At 40.2% G+C, this 17,729-nt stretch overlaps 1 protein-coding gene across 3 annotated transcripts; it reads right to left on the bottom strand.

Annotated features, from left to right (window-relative positions):
* Positions 1-1,488: 1,488 nt before the first annotated feature.
* Positions 1,489-17,616, bottom strand: LOC116618545 (probable G-protein coupled receptor 21). 3 transcript variants are annotated; one of them, XM_048722733.1, is made up of 4 exons: positions 15,102-17,616; positions 7,259-7,315; positions 6,479-6,584; positions 1,489-2,798 (listed from the first exon to the last, which is right to left on the bottom strand). In XM_048722733.1, the coding sequence occupies exons 3-4, from the start codon at positions 6,575-6,577 to the stop codon at positions 1,989-1,991; spliced, it is 909 nt and encodes a 302-aa protein (XP_048578690.1). In that variant the 5' UTR covers positions 6,578-6,584; positions 7,259-7,315; positions 15,102-17,616; the 3' UTR covers positions 1,489-1,988. The 3 variants fall into 3 exon arrangements, with proteins under 3 accessions (XP_048578690.1, XP_032238261.2, XP_048578689.1); XM_032382370.2 differs by lacking the exon at positions 15,102-17,616 and adding an exon at positions 12,893-13,713; XM_048722732.1 differs by lacking the exon at positions 15,102-17,616 and adding an exon at positions 8,694-8,873.
* Between the last annotated feature and the right edge of the window lie 113 nt (positions 17,617-17,729).

Raw genomic sequence — 17,729 nt, forward strand, 5'->3', positions numbered from 1 at the left:
ATGTTACCCGCGCATCCAAAATGTCACAGACTGGCGAGCCACCGCTGATACAAAAAGGCGTACAAAGTGGAGCTTACAGACGAAACTATAGGAAATGCTGCCAGAGTGCTATTGTCAAATTGGCGCTAGAGTCAAATACCCATCGCTCGCATTTTGGATCAGCTGTGGCCCGCCAGTCTGTGGCATTTTGGATGCGCGCGCAACATCGTGAGAAGGATCTCTAAGTGGGGTAGGATAGAGATATTTGTTTGTGTCTTCCCATGTGTGATATTCCTTGTAAGATTTCTATAATACACTACCAATACAATACAATACAGTATTTATTTGCATTAGTCTTTATTTACAATGCAATACAGTAATCTTATTATAGGGGGTTATATAATACTTCTTAAAAGTTTTCTAACTCATGGCCCTCAAAAGTGGGTTACAATTATTACATTTACACGTTTTTAATCAATGGCCCTCAACTACACTATCGATGGCAAATTATATTTTGAATAAAGAAGGCTTATTGGCAAACTATATAAAATTCAAGGATTGACTAAGCTACCTAAACCTATAGAGGGCCAAACATACCACGAGCCGTATGAAAGAATTCATGTGGCTTCAATGTATAGTTAGCGATAAGCCAAACATTACGTGCAACAAGCTTACCTATAGCTCACTATAAACCTATATTTCTCTCTATAAAGCTAAATTTACATACGTGGAACTAAGTAATAAGCTGCTTGCTGAAATGGTTAATATCTACAACTATCTTGAACTATCTACCCCGTATGTACCGCTATGTACCTCGAATGAACCCCTATTTACCCCGTATGTACCGCTATTTATCCCGTATGTACAACGTATGTACCCCCGTATATACCCCGTATAACCCCTATCCATCCCATAAAGCCCCTATGTACCCCTATATAGCCCCCATGTACCCCTATATAGCCCCCATGTACCCCAATATAGCCCCCATGTACCCCTATATAGCCCCCATGTACCCTATATAGCCCCCATGAACCCCTTAATAGCTGCCATGTACCCCTATATAGCCCCTATGTACCCCTATATAGCCCCCATGTACCCCTATGTAGCCCCCATGTACCCCTATATAGCCCCCATGTACCCCTATATAGCCCCATGTACCCCTATATAGCCCCCATGTACCCCTATATAGCCCCCATGTACCCCTTAATAGCCCCCATGTACCCCTATATAGCCCCCATGTACCCCTTAATAGCCGCCATGTACCCCTATATAGCCCCTATGTACCCCTATATAGCCCCCATGTACCCCTATATAGCCGCCATGTACCCCTATATAGCCCCCATGTACCCCTATATAGCCCCCATGTACCCCTATATAGCCCCATGTACCCCTATATAGCCCCCATGTACCCCTATATAGCTGCCATGTACCCCTATATAGCCCCCATGTACCCCTATATAGCTGCCATGTACCCCTATATAGCCCCCATGTACCCCTATATAGCCCCCATGTACCCTATATAGCTGCCATGTACCCTATATACCCTATATGTTTCGTCTTTGCAAACGATTTCACCTTCGTTGAAAGCTATTATCTGAAAAGAATAAGTACACCGAAAGCAACCAATCGACCTCTTAATTATTCACGTAATCCAAGGGAATAAGACTAATCAGATCCACAAATGACGTTTTTTATCAATAGGCCATTCCATTCCGATTAAGTGACTTGCATAGGGTCTAAGATAGTTGCACGTAATGTTTTGCTGTTTGGCTTGTCAGCCACACCTTTGTTATTGTTTTCAACCAAATATTGGAGGAGGAGTTATGAGAACAAATCTAAAAAAAACCCAAAAGATAAGTCTCATGCTTTAGTACCGAAAAAATCGCAACAGTTTCCCCAAATTAGCCGAATCGGACGCTTTCTCTCGCACTTAATATTTCGCTACGATGACAAAATGGCGGCTGACAGAGGTTCGATATTGCCTAGCCGGACGACATTGCATGAGTTTCTCACGACATGTTCTGTTGGCGACCGGGTACAATTTTACCGACGCCTCTCTTAAAGTCCGGCATTCTAAACATATAGACAACAACATTAATTGCCGAGTTGAGACCCTTCAAACAATTAAGCACGAGATATAAATCCCTGGCGTACCGTTCTTCCTTGCACGTTACACAGTAGTTTAACACTTCTACGTAAACGCCAAACGGCACCCACGTGATCAAGGAGAGAAGCGTGACAATCAGAAGAGTGATGGCCAGCTTCCTGTCACGCAATAACTGCCCGTTACCGACCGACATCACGCGACTGCCGTACTTGAGTTTCGCAACGAGGGCGGTGTAGCAGATGAAGATGATGAGTAAGGGGATAGGAATGGTGATTCTTGTGTACGTCACCCAAACAGATGGCAGTACTTTCAATTTCGTGAAAATCACTATCATGAAAATCACGGCCGCGGAGGCCCATGGGACGCCAAGCAAGACTGCGTAGGGAAGGACTCCGAAGATTCGATGTCGCAGTGGGAATACCGTGGCTATGAAGCGTTCGATGGAGATCGCTGATAGGGTAAACAGAGAAGCGGGGCTGGCGAGGAAGTTTAGGACGCTGAAAGTGTTGCTGTTCTCGTTCGCTACGGCGGGATACCTCATCTGGGCGGTCCTCTCCGCACAGCTGATACCCACAAGTGCGTCCGCGATACTCAGACTGACCAGCAGGTAGTAGGCCCTCTTCCTCCTCATCTGCGGAGTACGCAGGAAGACCACCAGACACAGCAGGTTACCCGCTATGATCAGCACAGACACTGAGGCGTAGCTGATCACCTGCCAATAAAAATATCATACCAAAATGAGACGCACTTTTTATTAGGACGTCCAGTCTGAGATTTCGCCAAATTCCTAGAACATTCTAAGAAAATGGCGAGGCTCAGATTGCAGCAAAATTTTGCTTTGTTAGTGTGATCTAAAATGCAGAATCAAATTGTGTTTATAATAACAACCTTGATTCCATTCTAATAATTTATCGGGTGTCATATTTTTATATAAATTTACTTTTTATTAATAAAATAAGGGCTTTGCGCTCCGCACCTTAACCCTTCCGCGCAACATCGAGTCACTCAAAGAATCAATTCCCGTCGACTAATAATACACCTATTTCAATTAAGTTTAACAATAAGAAAATGGAAAAGGGAACAGTTTCACTAACAATGTTGTTTTCCTTGCGTGCATTCACTACATGGTCCTTACTGGAAACCAAGATAGCCTCACTGAATGCCAATAACAGGACCTGTATTCTCTAACGAGTAGTGTAAGGCGCTTGTCATTTCCCAATTTTAAAGTCAACATTGATTGGAATAGGTGTATAAGCAAGGAACGGATAGAATCAAAAAGCCCAAACTGTCGCGATCTCGTACCAGAACAATGAATACAATACACCAAAAACTGGAAATCGACTCTGCCAAATTTTCGTCTTTAATTTTCGTCTAATTTTAATTTTCGTCTTTATTTTCGTCTTTAATAAGACTTCTTCAGGGCAGTCTTATTAAAGACGAAAATTTGGCAGAGTCGATTTCCAGTTTTTGGTGTATAGCAAGGAACGGAGATACTCTCAATAAAATGTCGGTAATAAGGTATCAGAGGGGAGGGGTGTTAAGGTGGTCACGTGACGTACCTTGCCGATGTATGAGATAGGTTTTTTTGTTGTTGCTGTTGTGATGCTTTTTGTGTGTGAATGGGGGGAGTGAGTGGGGAGGGGGAGGGGGAGCGGGGAGGGAGTTGTTCAGGTGAACAGGTGACGTACCTTGTTCAGCTAAAAATGGTAAGGTGTTGTTTGTGGTTGTTGTGATGCGGTGTAAGTGTGTTAAGAGGGGTTGTTCAGGTGATCACGTGACATACCTTGGTCAGGTATAATGAGGTAAGGTGTTGTTTGTGGTTGTTGTTGTGCGGTGTAAGTGTGTTAAGGGGGGGTGTTCAGGTGATCACGTGACGTACCTTGGTCAGCTAAAATGAGGTACATTATTTTCGGTTTCCGTCATTTCGGTTATTTCTGCCTTTTTGTTCCCCTTGACCTATCAATATTTCCTAGTTTACTGTTCCACGCACGAGCACCTATACAGGGACAGGGAAATGCTCGGCGTGTTTTGCCGGCCGAAGGAAGTATCTAAGTAACTGAGTAAACGTAGGAGTTGAGGTGGCCAGTTGTTTCCTGGAATAGAGTTAGCAACATTAACGAACTTGTTTGACACTTTTTAACCCGAATAAGTCTAATAGAGAACGGAGTTCTCGCTTATAAGCTTATACACCATGAATGCGAAAAATACTAGAATACTTGCGAACAAAAATGTTTTTAAAAAGTATTTGAATACTTAGGACTGGGGTTTCCGCCATTTAGGTAGTTTCCGCCGTTTTGTTGGCCGTGACTTATAAGTATTTCCTAGTTATTGTTCTAGGCACGTTTACGAGCCGTCACACCTATACCGGGAAATATTTATTATCCAAATTATTGCCTTATTAGAAGGGCCTTCTTTTTCTTTTTTTCTACCAAACTACGATTTCCATTAGTGCATAAAGACGGTTTGAAAAAAAATAATAAAAACTAAGCAGCGCCTTAATATGTTATATGTTGTGTCGTTTGAATCGCATGGTTCAAAAGGACATTCTTAAAAAAACGAGGCAACACAACAATATCATTTTCACTTGTCATTTCAAAGATTTTCACCTAGAAGGTTTGAACAAAATGACATTCTTAAAAACGAGGTAACACATCAGTATTATTTGTTGTTGTTTTGTCCGCACGTCGAAACAGCACGATTGAAATAGGTTGTTTCCGCCTTTTTGTTCGCCGTGGCTTTTTAGTATTACCTTTCAAACCTTTATACTGCTCCAGGCACTTTTACAAGCTATCGCACCTAGACAACTGACAAAGAAGTGACTGCTTGGGTTATCATTAACTTCACGATTTTCCTAGCGCATATAGACAGTGTATAGGCGGTTTGAAGAAAAAGGCATTCTTAGAAAAACGAGGCAACGCATGCATCAATAATATTTGTGGTTGTGAATTTCGCATCTCGAAACAGCACGGTTAAAAAGGGCATCCGTTAAAAGAACGAGGCACATAGCAATATCATAATCCTCTCGGAGAACTAGCTACCTATGCTTCCAAAGGAATTTACCCTTTTAGTAAGTTGCATGGGACTCAATGGGCTTAATTTTTAAGATAAATCATTTGAGTGGGAAGATATAACACAGTTTGTCTTGAAGGCGATATCATTAAATTCTATATTGATATTTTAGAAAATAAACAGGATATTAATTGAGAAGCATGCTTCGGTTGACATTCTAAGGTGAGAACTTCTAACGAAATCCACCATAATCCACCATTTGTCATAGGTACTTAGAGTGCCGAGTATCTGCTAAGTATAGGGGACCACATTTCCCCCTTACTTTTCACCATATCCACCATTTGCCACATGGTACTTGCAGTGTTGACTGTCTGCTATAAGTATGATGGACCACCCCTTCCCCTTACTTTTCACCATATCCACCATATCCACCATTTGCCACATAACCCTATGCGTTGGCCATGGTACTTGCAGTGTTGACTGTCTGCTATATGTATGGCGGACCACCCCTCCCTCTTACTTTTCATAACTGTTGCCATAGCTTTGTCCCTTAGCCCAGATACTTGCAGTGCTAAATGACTTTTATGTATTGATCTCAGTGCTATCAGATACTTTCAGTGCTAAATGACTTTTATGTATTGATCTCCGTGCTATCAGATACTTGCAGTGCTAAATGACTTTTATGTATTGATCTCCGTGCTATCAGATACTTGCAGTGCTAAATGACTTTTATGTATTGATCTCCCTGCTATCAGATACTTGCAGTGCTAAATGACTGTTATGTATTGATCTCCCTGCTATCAGATACTTGCAGTGCTAAATGACTGTTATGTATTGGTCTCCGTGCTATCAGATACTTGCAGTGCTAAATGACTGTTATGTATTGATCTCCGTGCTATCAGATACTTGCAGTGCTAAATGACTGTTATGTATTGATCTCCGTGCTATCAGATACTTGCAGTGCTAGAAAAACTGTAATGTTATTGATTTATAGGACCTTCCCTCCCCTTGAAAGCCGCATCCTACTGCATTATATTAACATTTGGCCATTTGCCACTAGCGCTTGACAAATGGCCATTCCAAATGACAAATGGCCAATATGAGACAATGTTGGACAATATTGGTTGTGTTGCGGTGTGAGTGTGTTAAGAGGGGTTGTTCAGGTGATCACGTGACATACCTTGGTCAGGTAAAATGAGGTAAGGTGTTGTTTGTGGCTGTTGTGATGCGGTGTAAGTGCGTTAAGGGGGGGTTGTTCAGGTTGTCACGTGACGTACCTTGCTGAGGTTGAATGAAGTCGGTGTCCCTGTAGATGTTGTGGTGCTTTTGGTTTGTGGTGGTGGTGCTGGTGGTGGTGGTGGGGGGGGTGTTGGTGTTACGTACCTTTGTCAGGTAGAACGCTTCGTCTTGTTCCGGTGCTGTGCTGTTTGTCGGGGTGATTGTGATTGTGGTGTTTACCGATGGCATATGAACGTTTGACATCTTGATACTAAACAAATAGCGCATAAGAAAAAAGCGTTAAGGGTCATTGTGAAACAAATCAACAAAATATATCATTATATGATAACAGGGAGTTGTGTCCCAATTCCCAGATGATATAAAGTGTGATACAAGGTGATACAAAATTATAAAACAGATTGCGTCACCGGTTTTGAAATCGTATTTACCAACACGCGGTGATAACAAGTTTTAATCAAAATGAGCCTTCAGTATTTTCTTGGGCATCAGAAAGATTTCATATAGTAAACAGAACAGTACATGGCCGCTTGTGGATACGTATTTTATTTTTTCGTGTCGATATACAAGCATCTAACACTCGCTCGCTTCCCGCGCTGCGGACACTCGGAGATGGAATCAGGGGGTGCAAGGCCTCGTTCCGGAATGTAACTTATCCCGTCATGCAACAGTCCCTGACATTTAATGCAAATACTTATGGACAATGGGGATAAATGGAACCAATGAAAGTGGATTGTGATAGCAGACATCAGCTTGTTATGTAGTATAACGTGATAACTTCGTTGTCTCGAAATCGCGGCTCGGCCAGTGCTGTGGGGCTATCCTCCCTTTTGGAACGGGTTTCATTTCTGGCCAAGACGTGAGCTTGCTAAAGCTGGAATCCCTACATATAGATCACTTCCCGGAAAAGAACTTGTAGAATTATACCTGTAGATAGTCTGCGTGCTGATCTTTGCTAATGGTAGTTCAATGAATGTCTTCTATCTGTAAAATGATATTCATTTTGTTAGGCAGAGGTGCTATTGCTTACCTATTATTGGCTTACTAATTATTATTTTTTGTATGTATTTGCATTTGGGAAAATAACATTACACATATTTTTAAGCGTGAATAAAAGCAATTAGGGTTTAAAAACATATGGTAGAAAAGAAAACTCTCCGTGACGGTGACTGACTGCATATATATAACATCAATACACTGTTGAAAACCAGCACTCCCTCTGCAGGCCCATGCAATGACGGTTTTAACCCGCTAGTGTAATTAATTTCATACTGACCAGGAAGCCGAATGATCGCCCATATATATTTTTGTGAGGCGGTAACCTGTGTCCATGTGGGACACAGGTATCTATTTATGACTCGAGCATATTAACTGTGTTTGCTTGTCTGTTATTGCTAGAGCAGTGTTTCGGCAGGCCCGTACCCAGGGGGCATCCCTCTCTGGCATATAAACTTTCTGGGTGATTCGTAAGAGCAGAATATATAATGACTTGCTTTTTGTTGTTGTAGTTAATTTTCCGTCAAAAGCCGAAGCGCGCTAGTTTGCCACCAAAAAGTCACGTGATTTCCTAGTGCCAGTCTCCTGCTGCGCGAAACAACTAAAACAAATTTTAAAGGCAGCGGCTTACATAAAAAGTCTTGTAAATGTGTTCAAAAAGAACACATCAATAAATTTTGCCATATAAACATGGATGATAGAAAAATATAAATATGGCCACCGTTGTCGAGTATGTGTTGGAAATGCATATGGTATAAAAAATTGCCGTAAATTTAAAACGAATCAAGGTTGATGCAAGCTATGGGAAAACCTTGAATTCTTTATGTTTCTCTTAACATCTGCATGACTTTCAGATCGAAATTTTGTGCCTATTTTGCTTCGTCCATGATGCAATGCGGGCTACGCCATATGGATTCTCCATGCGCAACCTTATTTGAAATAGGTGTATCACTACTTGCTGTGTACGCTGTAAAACACGCAAGATAATTTAGTAGACGTGATGTTTGTTTAAAATCGCGTGGTAGCCGTTTGATTTTTCCATATTGATTGATCACGTTGCCAGTGACCCCAGCTGTCGCCAGACCTGGTTAATTATCAGCATCTACCCACCCAAATCTCAAATTATTTCCCTCATTAATCTTATCGGTTTCATGAAACTTTGCTGTTGATAATGTTGATGTTATATCAAAGTAAAACTGTTTTATGTCTAACATACTATTTTCTATGTTTAAAATTATCTTGTTTACCTTGTCCGTTTAACATAAATTTCTAAATTCTAAAAATCCAAAGCGGACTTCGCAAATATTTACTACTTATTTAGAAATTGAGAGAGACAAAATTAAATACACAGTTACTCAGGACTTACCTTATAATTCCATCTTCAACGATTATTTCTTTTTTGTTTCTTACTCTTACTTGAAGCTCCTCTCTCAACTACTTGTTCAACGCCTAAGATCTTAATTATATAACGAGCTGGGACAATGTACTGATGTCTAGCAATAGAGGCTTTATTGTTTTCCCTTATTCTTGTTTTCCGTTGCCTTCCTTTTCAAGTGCCATCACCTGAGAGGAGTCTTATTTGTTTTCAGCACGTATAATTGCCCTTCCATACCATTACTCCCACCACCCATTTTCCTCTTTTATTCGCTATGCCAACATCTAATTGTGGAATTGCCTTTATTATGTAAGTTTTCGGGCGAAGTTTTGCATTTATTTGAACAAGTTTAGAAAAGAAAAGAAAAGGGTTTTTCCTAATCATTCGAAAAATGATTAAGCAATTTGCCTTGCTCATTATATTGGCTGCCAAAAAATATCGATATTCGGGTTTCTTGATATGCTCATTGACAAAACAAAGGGCCGACCAAATACCTATGTCAATGAATTTTTTTAGGTAGTTGAACGGCATTTGTACAAGGCATTTCTCCCGATTGGTGATGGTTGAATATCCGGCTACTTGTCAAAGGGAGATTTTAGGTAATTTAGCACTTTTTATCCAGGATACCTTTCCCGGGATGAATATCCGGCTACTTGTCAAAGGGAGATTTTAGGTCATTTAGCAATTTTTATCCAGGATACCTTTCCCGGGATATTAGCAAGAAAGCATGCATTAATGGTCGCTTTGCAATCGTCTTTAAACACCCAATTAAATTCTAATAGTGCCAACTAAATGGACTAAATTTCCGCCTATTTGTCATGGACATTTTAGGGAATTGAATGGGTTGCCTTGGGAAGGATGTTTTAACAAAACCCTGAATGGCAAAAAACACCAGGATACATGTTAAGCAGGCAAGTCGATACGATCGATTGGAACTCTTATCATATTTGGGCAGCCACATTTCAAAGAATAAAACATTTGCTTTTTTCTTCAATTTCCATGGAATGACTCCTGTGACACGTCTTTATTTCAGAAACTGCAAGGAATTGTTAAGTTCTATTTTCCGCTACTGTTAACGGGTTACGATCAAAGGCGGCAAAATGCACTACATACGCGTCGATGTATACCATAACAAAAAAAAAAGAATTTAAATGAGTTGTTCAAGTTGTGAGGAGATGTGGTTGGCACCATTTAATTTATTTACTTACAGTATAGAAATCATAAAAAATGGCATAGAACGAAAACGTTTTGCCACTTTCAGTGACAATTAAAGGAAAGAGTTTATTCGTGGCAATATTGATTTCCTGAAGCAACTCAATTGATGCCATATTGGTCGGAATAAGGTTATATTAAAAAACTGATACACAGCCAAAAAAAAATCATACACAGTGCTTAGTAACGTATAAAGAACAATTGTCTACACGGAACAATATGAAGTAGCGAATTTGAATTAGTCTGCAACTTTAAAAAAGTTTTGCCTTCCAACTTGAAGCCCAAGGCCTCGGCGAGTGTAGGTTTAATACAGAGTTTGTATGAGCAAAAAATTCGTTGAAATAAATATTGATTTGAAAATAGAACAGTAGTTTGACGTTGCTGCTGCTGAATCCCGCCATTCTTTGCCATTCTAAGCTGTTTGCCATTATTTGCCATTCTGATCAATCCGTACAAATTCAGGGCCGCGCAGCAGACAATAAACAAGAAAACAACATAAAGATGAGACCAATGAGGGCTTGGCTTGCCCACAAAAATATCTCATATCAAAATATCAAGAAAATTTTGCCGAAAATTGTCGTTTTTCCCAGACGCGGTCACTTCCATATAAGGAAACTAATATATTCCTTATTTGGAAAACCTGCACGATTCTTGTCATTTTTAGGGCTACCGTCCCGCAGGTGCTTCGCAAACTTTGTGAATTGAATTCAGAAGATAAAAACAGTGACTGTGACCATCTTTAGTCGATGGAGAAAGCCTCTGAAAAGAAACTAAAATTCCTCGGTACCACCCCTCTAATAAATCTAGGCCTGCTACGGCACTGAGAAATAGGTGAACTTTCTTACTAGTTCGGTGATTTTTATTTTAACATAAATATTTCAGTGAAGAAAAAAAAAATGATCGTGAAAGTGTGTACTTCAAATATCATATGATAGTGATCGTGATATGATAGAATGACCAGAGACTGGCGTTGCAGTTACAAACCTATGATAAATATTCTCACAACATGTCCAGAAAAGAAATGATGTCAAATTATTTTTCTTGCGAACGCGCTGTTATATAGTCTGCGTAGTAGCAAGCCAAAAGGGTTCAGAAAAAAAGACGTGCTTGATACGCAGACTAGCTGTTATGCAGAGTCGAACATAAAGCGCGGCAAACAAATTTGAGGGATTTTTAGCGATACTTGTAAATAAAGGTAAACCGTCGCTCCTAAATCCATCCCTTGCGAGCCTCATGTTTCTGTAAAGTAAAACAAAATCCGTCTCGCTGTTAAACATTTTGTGTTTGGCTAATGGTTGATTCACCTTTGAACTCATCCTGAAAACGTTTCCTACCTCCTATAAACAACTGTGTTCTACTCCCTTAAGACTAATATCGAATGGGCGGAGATTCGGGGCATAACATTTTACTGGAAAAACCTTCCTGTCCAAAAGGTTTTCAACTCCCTAAAAGTTTTGTCAAAAATGAGCGGAAATTCGGGGGCATTTAGTTACGGGTATATTAAGACGATTTCAAAGACACTATATATTAGTGTTATTATGTTTAAAGGTGATATCCCCAGAAAGGTGTCTAATACGAAAACTTTAAAACTTCATAAAAAGTTCCAATACAAATAACCGGAAATTCAAGACGTGCCGAGGGACAAGGGACTAGCTCTTTTCAGGTATCTGAGCTTTTTGAAATGGTCTCTCTCTGCCTTTTATATGTAAAAAAGGATAATGCCAAAATGCGCCTGGAAACATTTTTGTCTTTTATTTCAAAAACAACTACGTGAAGCTGTCCGCAATTATGCGATGGAATAATTTGAAGAGAAGTGAAATGGAAGGCAATGGAGGATAAGAAAAAGTGAAGACAAAAACCCCATAATGCATGACATCCGTACATTGTTCTAGCTCCATATAAAACCATGTTCTTAGGCGCTAAACAAGTGGAGAGACGATTCGAGAGGAGCTTGAAGGGACTAATAAAACAAAAAGGAAATAGTTGGCTTTGAGGAAATTCTAAGGTAAGTCCTGAGTAACAACTGGGTATTCTATTTTCATTTAACCCTTTTAGGTGAACCAAAATATACAATAAATACGTCGCTTTGAATTTTGTTTTTTCAATTTGTAAAAATATAGAAATTTATGTTAGGCATAAGTTAATTCTGAAAATACTCCCCCAAAAAGAGCAATTTTAACGGACGCATCTGGTTCCCTCCGATAATACAGCGCCTTACAGCCAATGAAAACAGCTGAAGGCTTTCGGTTGACGGGAAACCGAAACGTATTAGGTCGCTTGGAATTTATGAGGTTGAGCTCGCATACTACTTAAAATCGCAGTTAATCGTCGCCTATATTTTTCATTTTTTGTCCTAAAAATAACCAAAACCTTGAAGCAAAGTTAAGATTCAATTGAATAAGAAAATAACAGCAACTTTGGGTTAGTAGACGCTGACGACATCACTATGATTACCCCGGTCTGCTGACAGCTGGTAACTTGTTATTAGTGGTAAACACTGAACGGCTACCTACTCGAGAAAGAGAGCATAAGCTATCTTATGCTCTCTTGCTCTCATAAAATATCTTATGCTCTCTTAACTCGACATAGAAAAAAACACTTGCTATCATGTCTTACAGTGTTCGCAGAAGGCACAATAGTATATACTGAAAACGGGCTATACACCACAGACGATGCTGACTTAGAGCTGCAGTAATTTTGACAGTTGGTCAGGGGGCATATCCCGTGGGAAATCACTGAAGAAAGCAAGCGACTTTGATAGTTGTGTTCAGGAGACTTCAAGTCATAAGAAAAATGATGTTGCCAAGTTTGTAACTTGCTCTGGGAGTATGAATTGAGACATTTTGTAAACAGCACAGGGTACCCAATTCAGGCAGATTGGAACTTCCTTTGAAATAACACCTCACAATCAAACATGTAGTAGTTAGAAAGGTTTTCTATACTTGTTATAATGCAACCTATAATCTGATAAAACTCACCGTCAAGTCAGTGCAGTGCTCTAGATCTTACGCGCAACGAAACGTTTTGCAATCTCGTTCCCGGAGCCCACGTACCATTGTGCCAGCCGTAAAGTACAAGTCTCTGAATAAACAATTCTTGGAGTGATTCTTAATGGCTATCTAGCTTGCTTCAGTGAGCATGCGCAAATGAACGTGAAGTTAAATCAATTGGACAGCTCCACGAAACATGTGTGTCGCATGTCGCATGCCCTGGAGTGTGTCGGCGGCGAGGCGAGCTCAAAGACTGTCAACTCATCACTCATGTCTCACATCAACATCACAACAGTGGGCGGAACTAGGCAGGTTTTCAAACAATGGAATCCAGCGTTTGGAGTTCTCAAACGAATCAGGCAGAAGTTTGTTTGGCAAAGGCAGGTTTTCAAACAATGGAATCCAGCGTTTGGAGTTCTCAAACGAATCAGGCAGAAGTTTGTTTGGCAAAGAGGGATTAGTCTCATTACAGCGCAACCAGTAAAACTGTGAACACCTAAAATATGTATGGAATGTTTATTGTCTTCTGACGAATCAGACTCGAGAATTCAGACACTGAGACTTGTTGAGACATGTGATTGATGATTGGTCGGAACAAAATTCCATACATATTTCCGGTGTTCACGGTTTTCTTGGTCGCGCTGTAACTTAAAAAGTGATCAAAAAACGTTTTTTCTCTAATTTGGAATTTCTACGATATGAAACATCGTATCATCATGCAAATCTTTTTCGCTTCAGGACATGATGATTGCATATAAAAACTTTGCTAAGATACTTAAAAGCATGCTGAGAGTCCTCCTGAAATGATTTTTCTTTCTTTGTAAAACGTTAACGTAGATCGATCTTTTTCTTAACTTCACACATTTTCAAATGACTAATGAGGGGGGCGTAAGGGTTTGCAGTGATGCGGTTTTGCCTTAAATCTGGCGCGGTTTTTCCGTTTTCCTTATTTTATTCCGCGGTCTTGCGGTTTTCTCTAGACTGCGCGGTTTACGGTTATTGACTTATTTCGAGGATTTAACGGTTTTTGGCGTTTTTCTGTGCGGAAAAGTGCCATTAATCCGTGGGCAAGTGCAATGTTAGTAAGAAAACAGCACGAGAGAAGCCACGAGAAGCTGTTCCCTCACCTACACTGGTTAAACATATTAGTTGAAGACCTATTAAACCTCATCTCGCTATCTTTTTTCTTGTAGAAAAACCTAACATAGCCATGGTAGGCCTCAAATTATTATCATATCAAACATATTCCCCACGGATAGTGTCCTTCGTATGCATTGCCTTATATGGGCATTGATGCCCATATTTAGAAGAGCTAAAGTTTACCCGCTCCCTGATCTCCAGAAAACATGGTGAAAAATGCTGATTCCTTTCAATTTGAGACTCGAGGCAAAAATGTGTCAAAGAAACTTTATCGCTTGGTCAAATCTTTATCACACAAGTCTTGAAAAGCCCTTAGACCCAGGCCTCCAAGAGATTGGCCGAGCGAGATTTAAGGTCACCCAAATATTGATATGTTTTTTTGGAGGGGGGGGGGGGGCAGCCACACCCCTGCTAGTCATTTCCTTAAATTTTTCATAATATTGAGAAGCACCTGCCCCCATGCCCACACCCTGCTACGGCAACGCTAAACCTTTATATCCAAGATGGCGGAAAATCTTGCAAACTATGTCGCTAACACATTATAACATCTTTTTATTTTTAATAAATAGATTAAAAAAAACAAAAACAATAATTATCAAAGACCCCAAAATATGATATCTAATATGTCCTTATAAGGAATTGAATGAGTCACCTAATAAGACTACCGTTTCTATACCAAAATTGATAGTTATGCTTTTTATTGTCTAGAAGAACATTCTATAGTGCTTGCCAGTTATTCTGTTGTACAATCAAGTTTATTCGCATGTTTTAGGTTTGCTTCAACTCTCTAACTTGTTTCTGATGATAACGAATTGAACGACCTTCAAAAAGACGAGACAAAGAATGATGAACAACACATCGAACTCTTCCTCGAACCACACCCGGATTTACATGTTCACCCCGGTACCAGTCTCCACCAAAGCCGCCTTAGCCACTGCAAGTGCATTTATGCAGTGCTTGGAATCTTTGGTAATACCATATTGCTGGTCTTTGAGGGGAGGAAACGTAGAGATGCAAATACGCCGGCAAAGCCCAGGGTGCTTGAGCGAACGCTTACCTTATACTTTATGAAAAGCTTGGCACTGACTGATCTGTTTTGTCTGGTTATTGGAGTTCCGCTGCTTCTTATCCTTGTCTTTGCGGACATCTTCAGAACTGTATTGTCCACAACTTCCCCTTCTTTTGCTTCCCATTTATAACAATCATGAATCTAGTCGTCATCAGTGTGGAGAGGTACATGGCGATATTCTACCCACTTCGAGCGCCCTCACGCCAACGCGAAAAAACAAGTCATTGCCGCGTGGATCGTGGGTGGAACTCTCGCAGCCATTCTCAACCTTCCAATGAAACACAAGTACATAGAGGTAAACGAAGCCGTCTACACGTACGCCTGTGTGTCTAGCAGCGAAAAAACGTGGGAGAAAATAGTGTTCGGCATTGTCACGTTCATCGTTTACATAGTGCCTTTCTTTATCATGTTTTTCACCGCAGCTAGCTTGTCTGGGTTCCTGCAGAAGAGAAAGCGTGAGATAAGAGCTAATAAGAACATACATTGGGACACTCCCGCTTTAAGGATGTCCAAAAGTTCGTGAAGGTCATCATCGCCTTCTGCATCCCCTATTCGGCCTTTTTCCTCTACAACTTGGTCAAGCGTTTTGCTAATCTGAAGTTAAGCTATGAGCTGGACTACACTGTGCGGATGCTGACAGGCGCGTTAGCCATCTCCAACAGCGCTCTTAACCCGATCATCTACTTCACGTCTTCAAGAGTCTTTAGGTCACACCTTAAGGATATTGTATTCCCAGGACAGGACGTATCCACCAATGCAACGCAGTCTCCCGGATCAAGCAAGCTGACTTACATAGCCGGCGGACAGGAAGGTGCGGATGGGATGACAGGTTTGTCTAGCAAAAGAAAGCTTGGCAAAGGCTTTGTCCTGGAGAAATACTGTCAAAAGGCTATCGGAAACAGAGGAAAAGTATAGGGCTAATAACTTTAGTACTTCGACTAAAGAACTCTCGGTGTAAAGGGAAACAGCTCTAGTGGAATAGGCTAGAAGAGATAGATTTTAGGAAAATGTTGCATACCCCTCTGATCAGACTTGTGGCACGGATGTAGCATACATTATACTGTATCAAAGGACGTGAAACTGTTTGTACTGAAAATATACTGTATGTACTGAATACACTCTTCTTGCACAAAAATAGATCATGGGAATAATAGCCTGCTACATAACTGCTCAATTTTCAATATTCTCCTTACTCTCGTTTTCCCAAGGACCCTTCAAAGCAGGCGCCTTCCTTCATTGAATGCTCAGGAGCACACCCCTTCACTGAACTCTTGGAATCACGCTCCTCCTGGACTCTTAGAATCACGCCCCTCCACTGGACTCTTAGAATCACGCCCCTCCACTGGACTCTTAGAATCACGCCCCTCCCCTGGACTCTTAAAATCACGCCCCTCCAATGGACTCTTACAATCACGCCCCTCCCCTGGACTCTTAGAACCACGCCCCCTCCACTGGACTCTTAGAATCACGCCCCCTCCACTGGACTCTTAGAACCACGCCCGCTGGACTTCTCAACATAAACCTTATGAAGATCATCCCACTTCTCCCACTCCATCCCCTTCAATGAAGTGTTCTAAGAGTAAAAGAAAGCAAGGCTTGATAGAATCTTTGTATCTTCTCTAATATTTACATGTTTACAATATCGTACAATGAAGTGGCAAATATTCATACATTAATGCGTCCTCCAAGTCAGAAAATAGTGGAATACTGAGCTGAGGTCTGCTATCAAGCTTCCTATCTTCTACTTTTCTTTCTTATCTGTTTCTTCGTGTTTATCCTCTTACGACTCAACTACCTAATCCTTCGTCCCTAGTGAAATGTCTACTTAACCCTATTCAGACCGGGAGGGGGCTTTTGAGTCCCCCAGCACCTTTGAGCTGTAATAATTTTTGAACAAGTAGGGCTAGAGCATTGAAATTTGATGACTTTTCCTAAAATTTATCTGGGATCAGTTTGGTGTAAACAAAATTTTGATATTTGTACCCTGGTAACCATAGTAACCAAGTTTTGAGACATAGGTTTAATAAAAACTAGGCAAAACGCTTTAAGTCGTTAAGATCAACTATTAATACGACGTGCTCAACGTAAATCCATTTTATATAAACGTTTTATACCAAGTTTTGAACAAGCACAATAAAAATTTACATCTCTATTTTAGGGGTGGTGGTGTTTTTTTTTTTTGTCAATTTTTGATATTCTTGAAATAGTGCTTGTAGAAATAGCGAAAGACATTCATATCCACCTGAAATCATTAATACAACTTGAAACGAAGATTAAATATTGTCAAAAAGCTTCAGATTTTGCCACCCAGTTTTTATTGATTAAAATAAATAACTTTCATTAAATCCAAGATGGCGGATGCTGATGTCACATAATTAGCTAGAATTCGCTGTTTTTTTAACTAACATCTAAATTTGTCAAAATCCTTTTTATATTCCTCTATTTTAAATAAAAAGTAGAAAAAAACATTTTTGGGAAAGATATTTAAATTATTACTTTAATTAAAGTCCAGTTGCAAACTTATGCTATATTAAAGGTATCATGCCAATCAATGACGTCACAGGTGTCATATATTGTTGTCATAGAAACAGTGTCACTAATAATATATGTCTACTG

The sequence above is a fragment of the Nematostella vectensis genome, chromosome 15, assembly GCF_932526225.1.
Source record: "Nematostella vectensis chromosome 15, jaNemVect1.1, whole genome shotgun sequence".
NCBI classification, from domain to species: Eukaryota; Metazoa; Cnidaria; class Anthozoa; order Actiniaria; family Edwardsiidae; genus Nematostella; species Nematostella vectensis.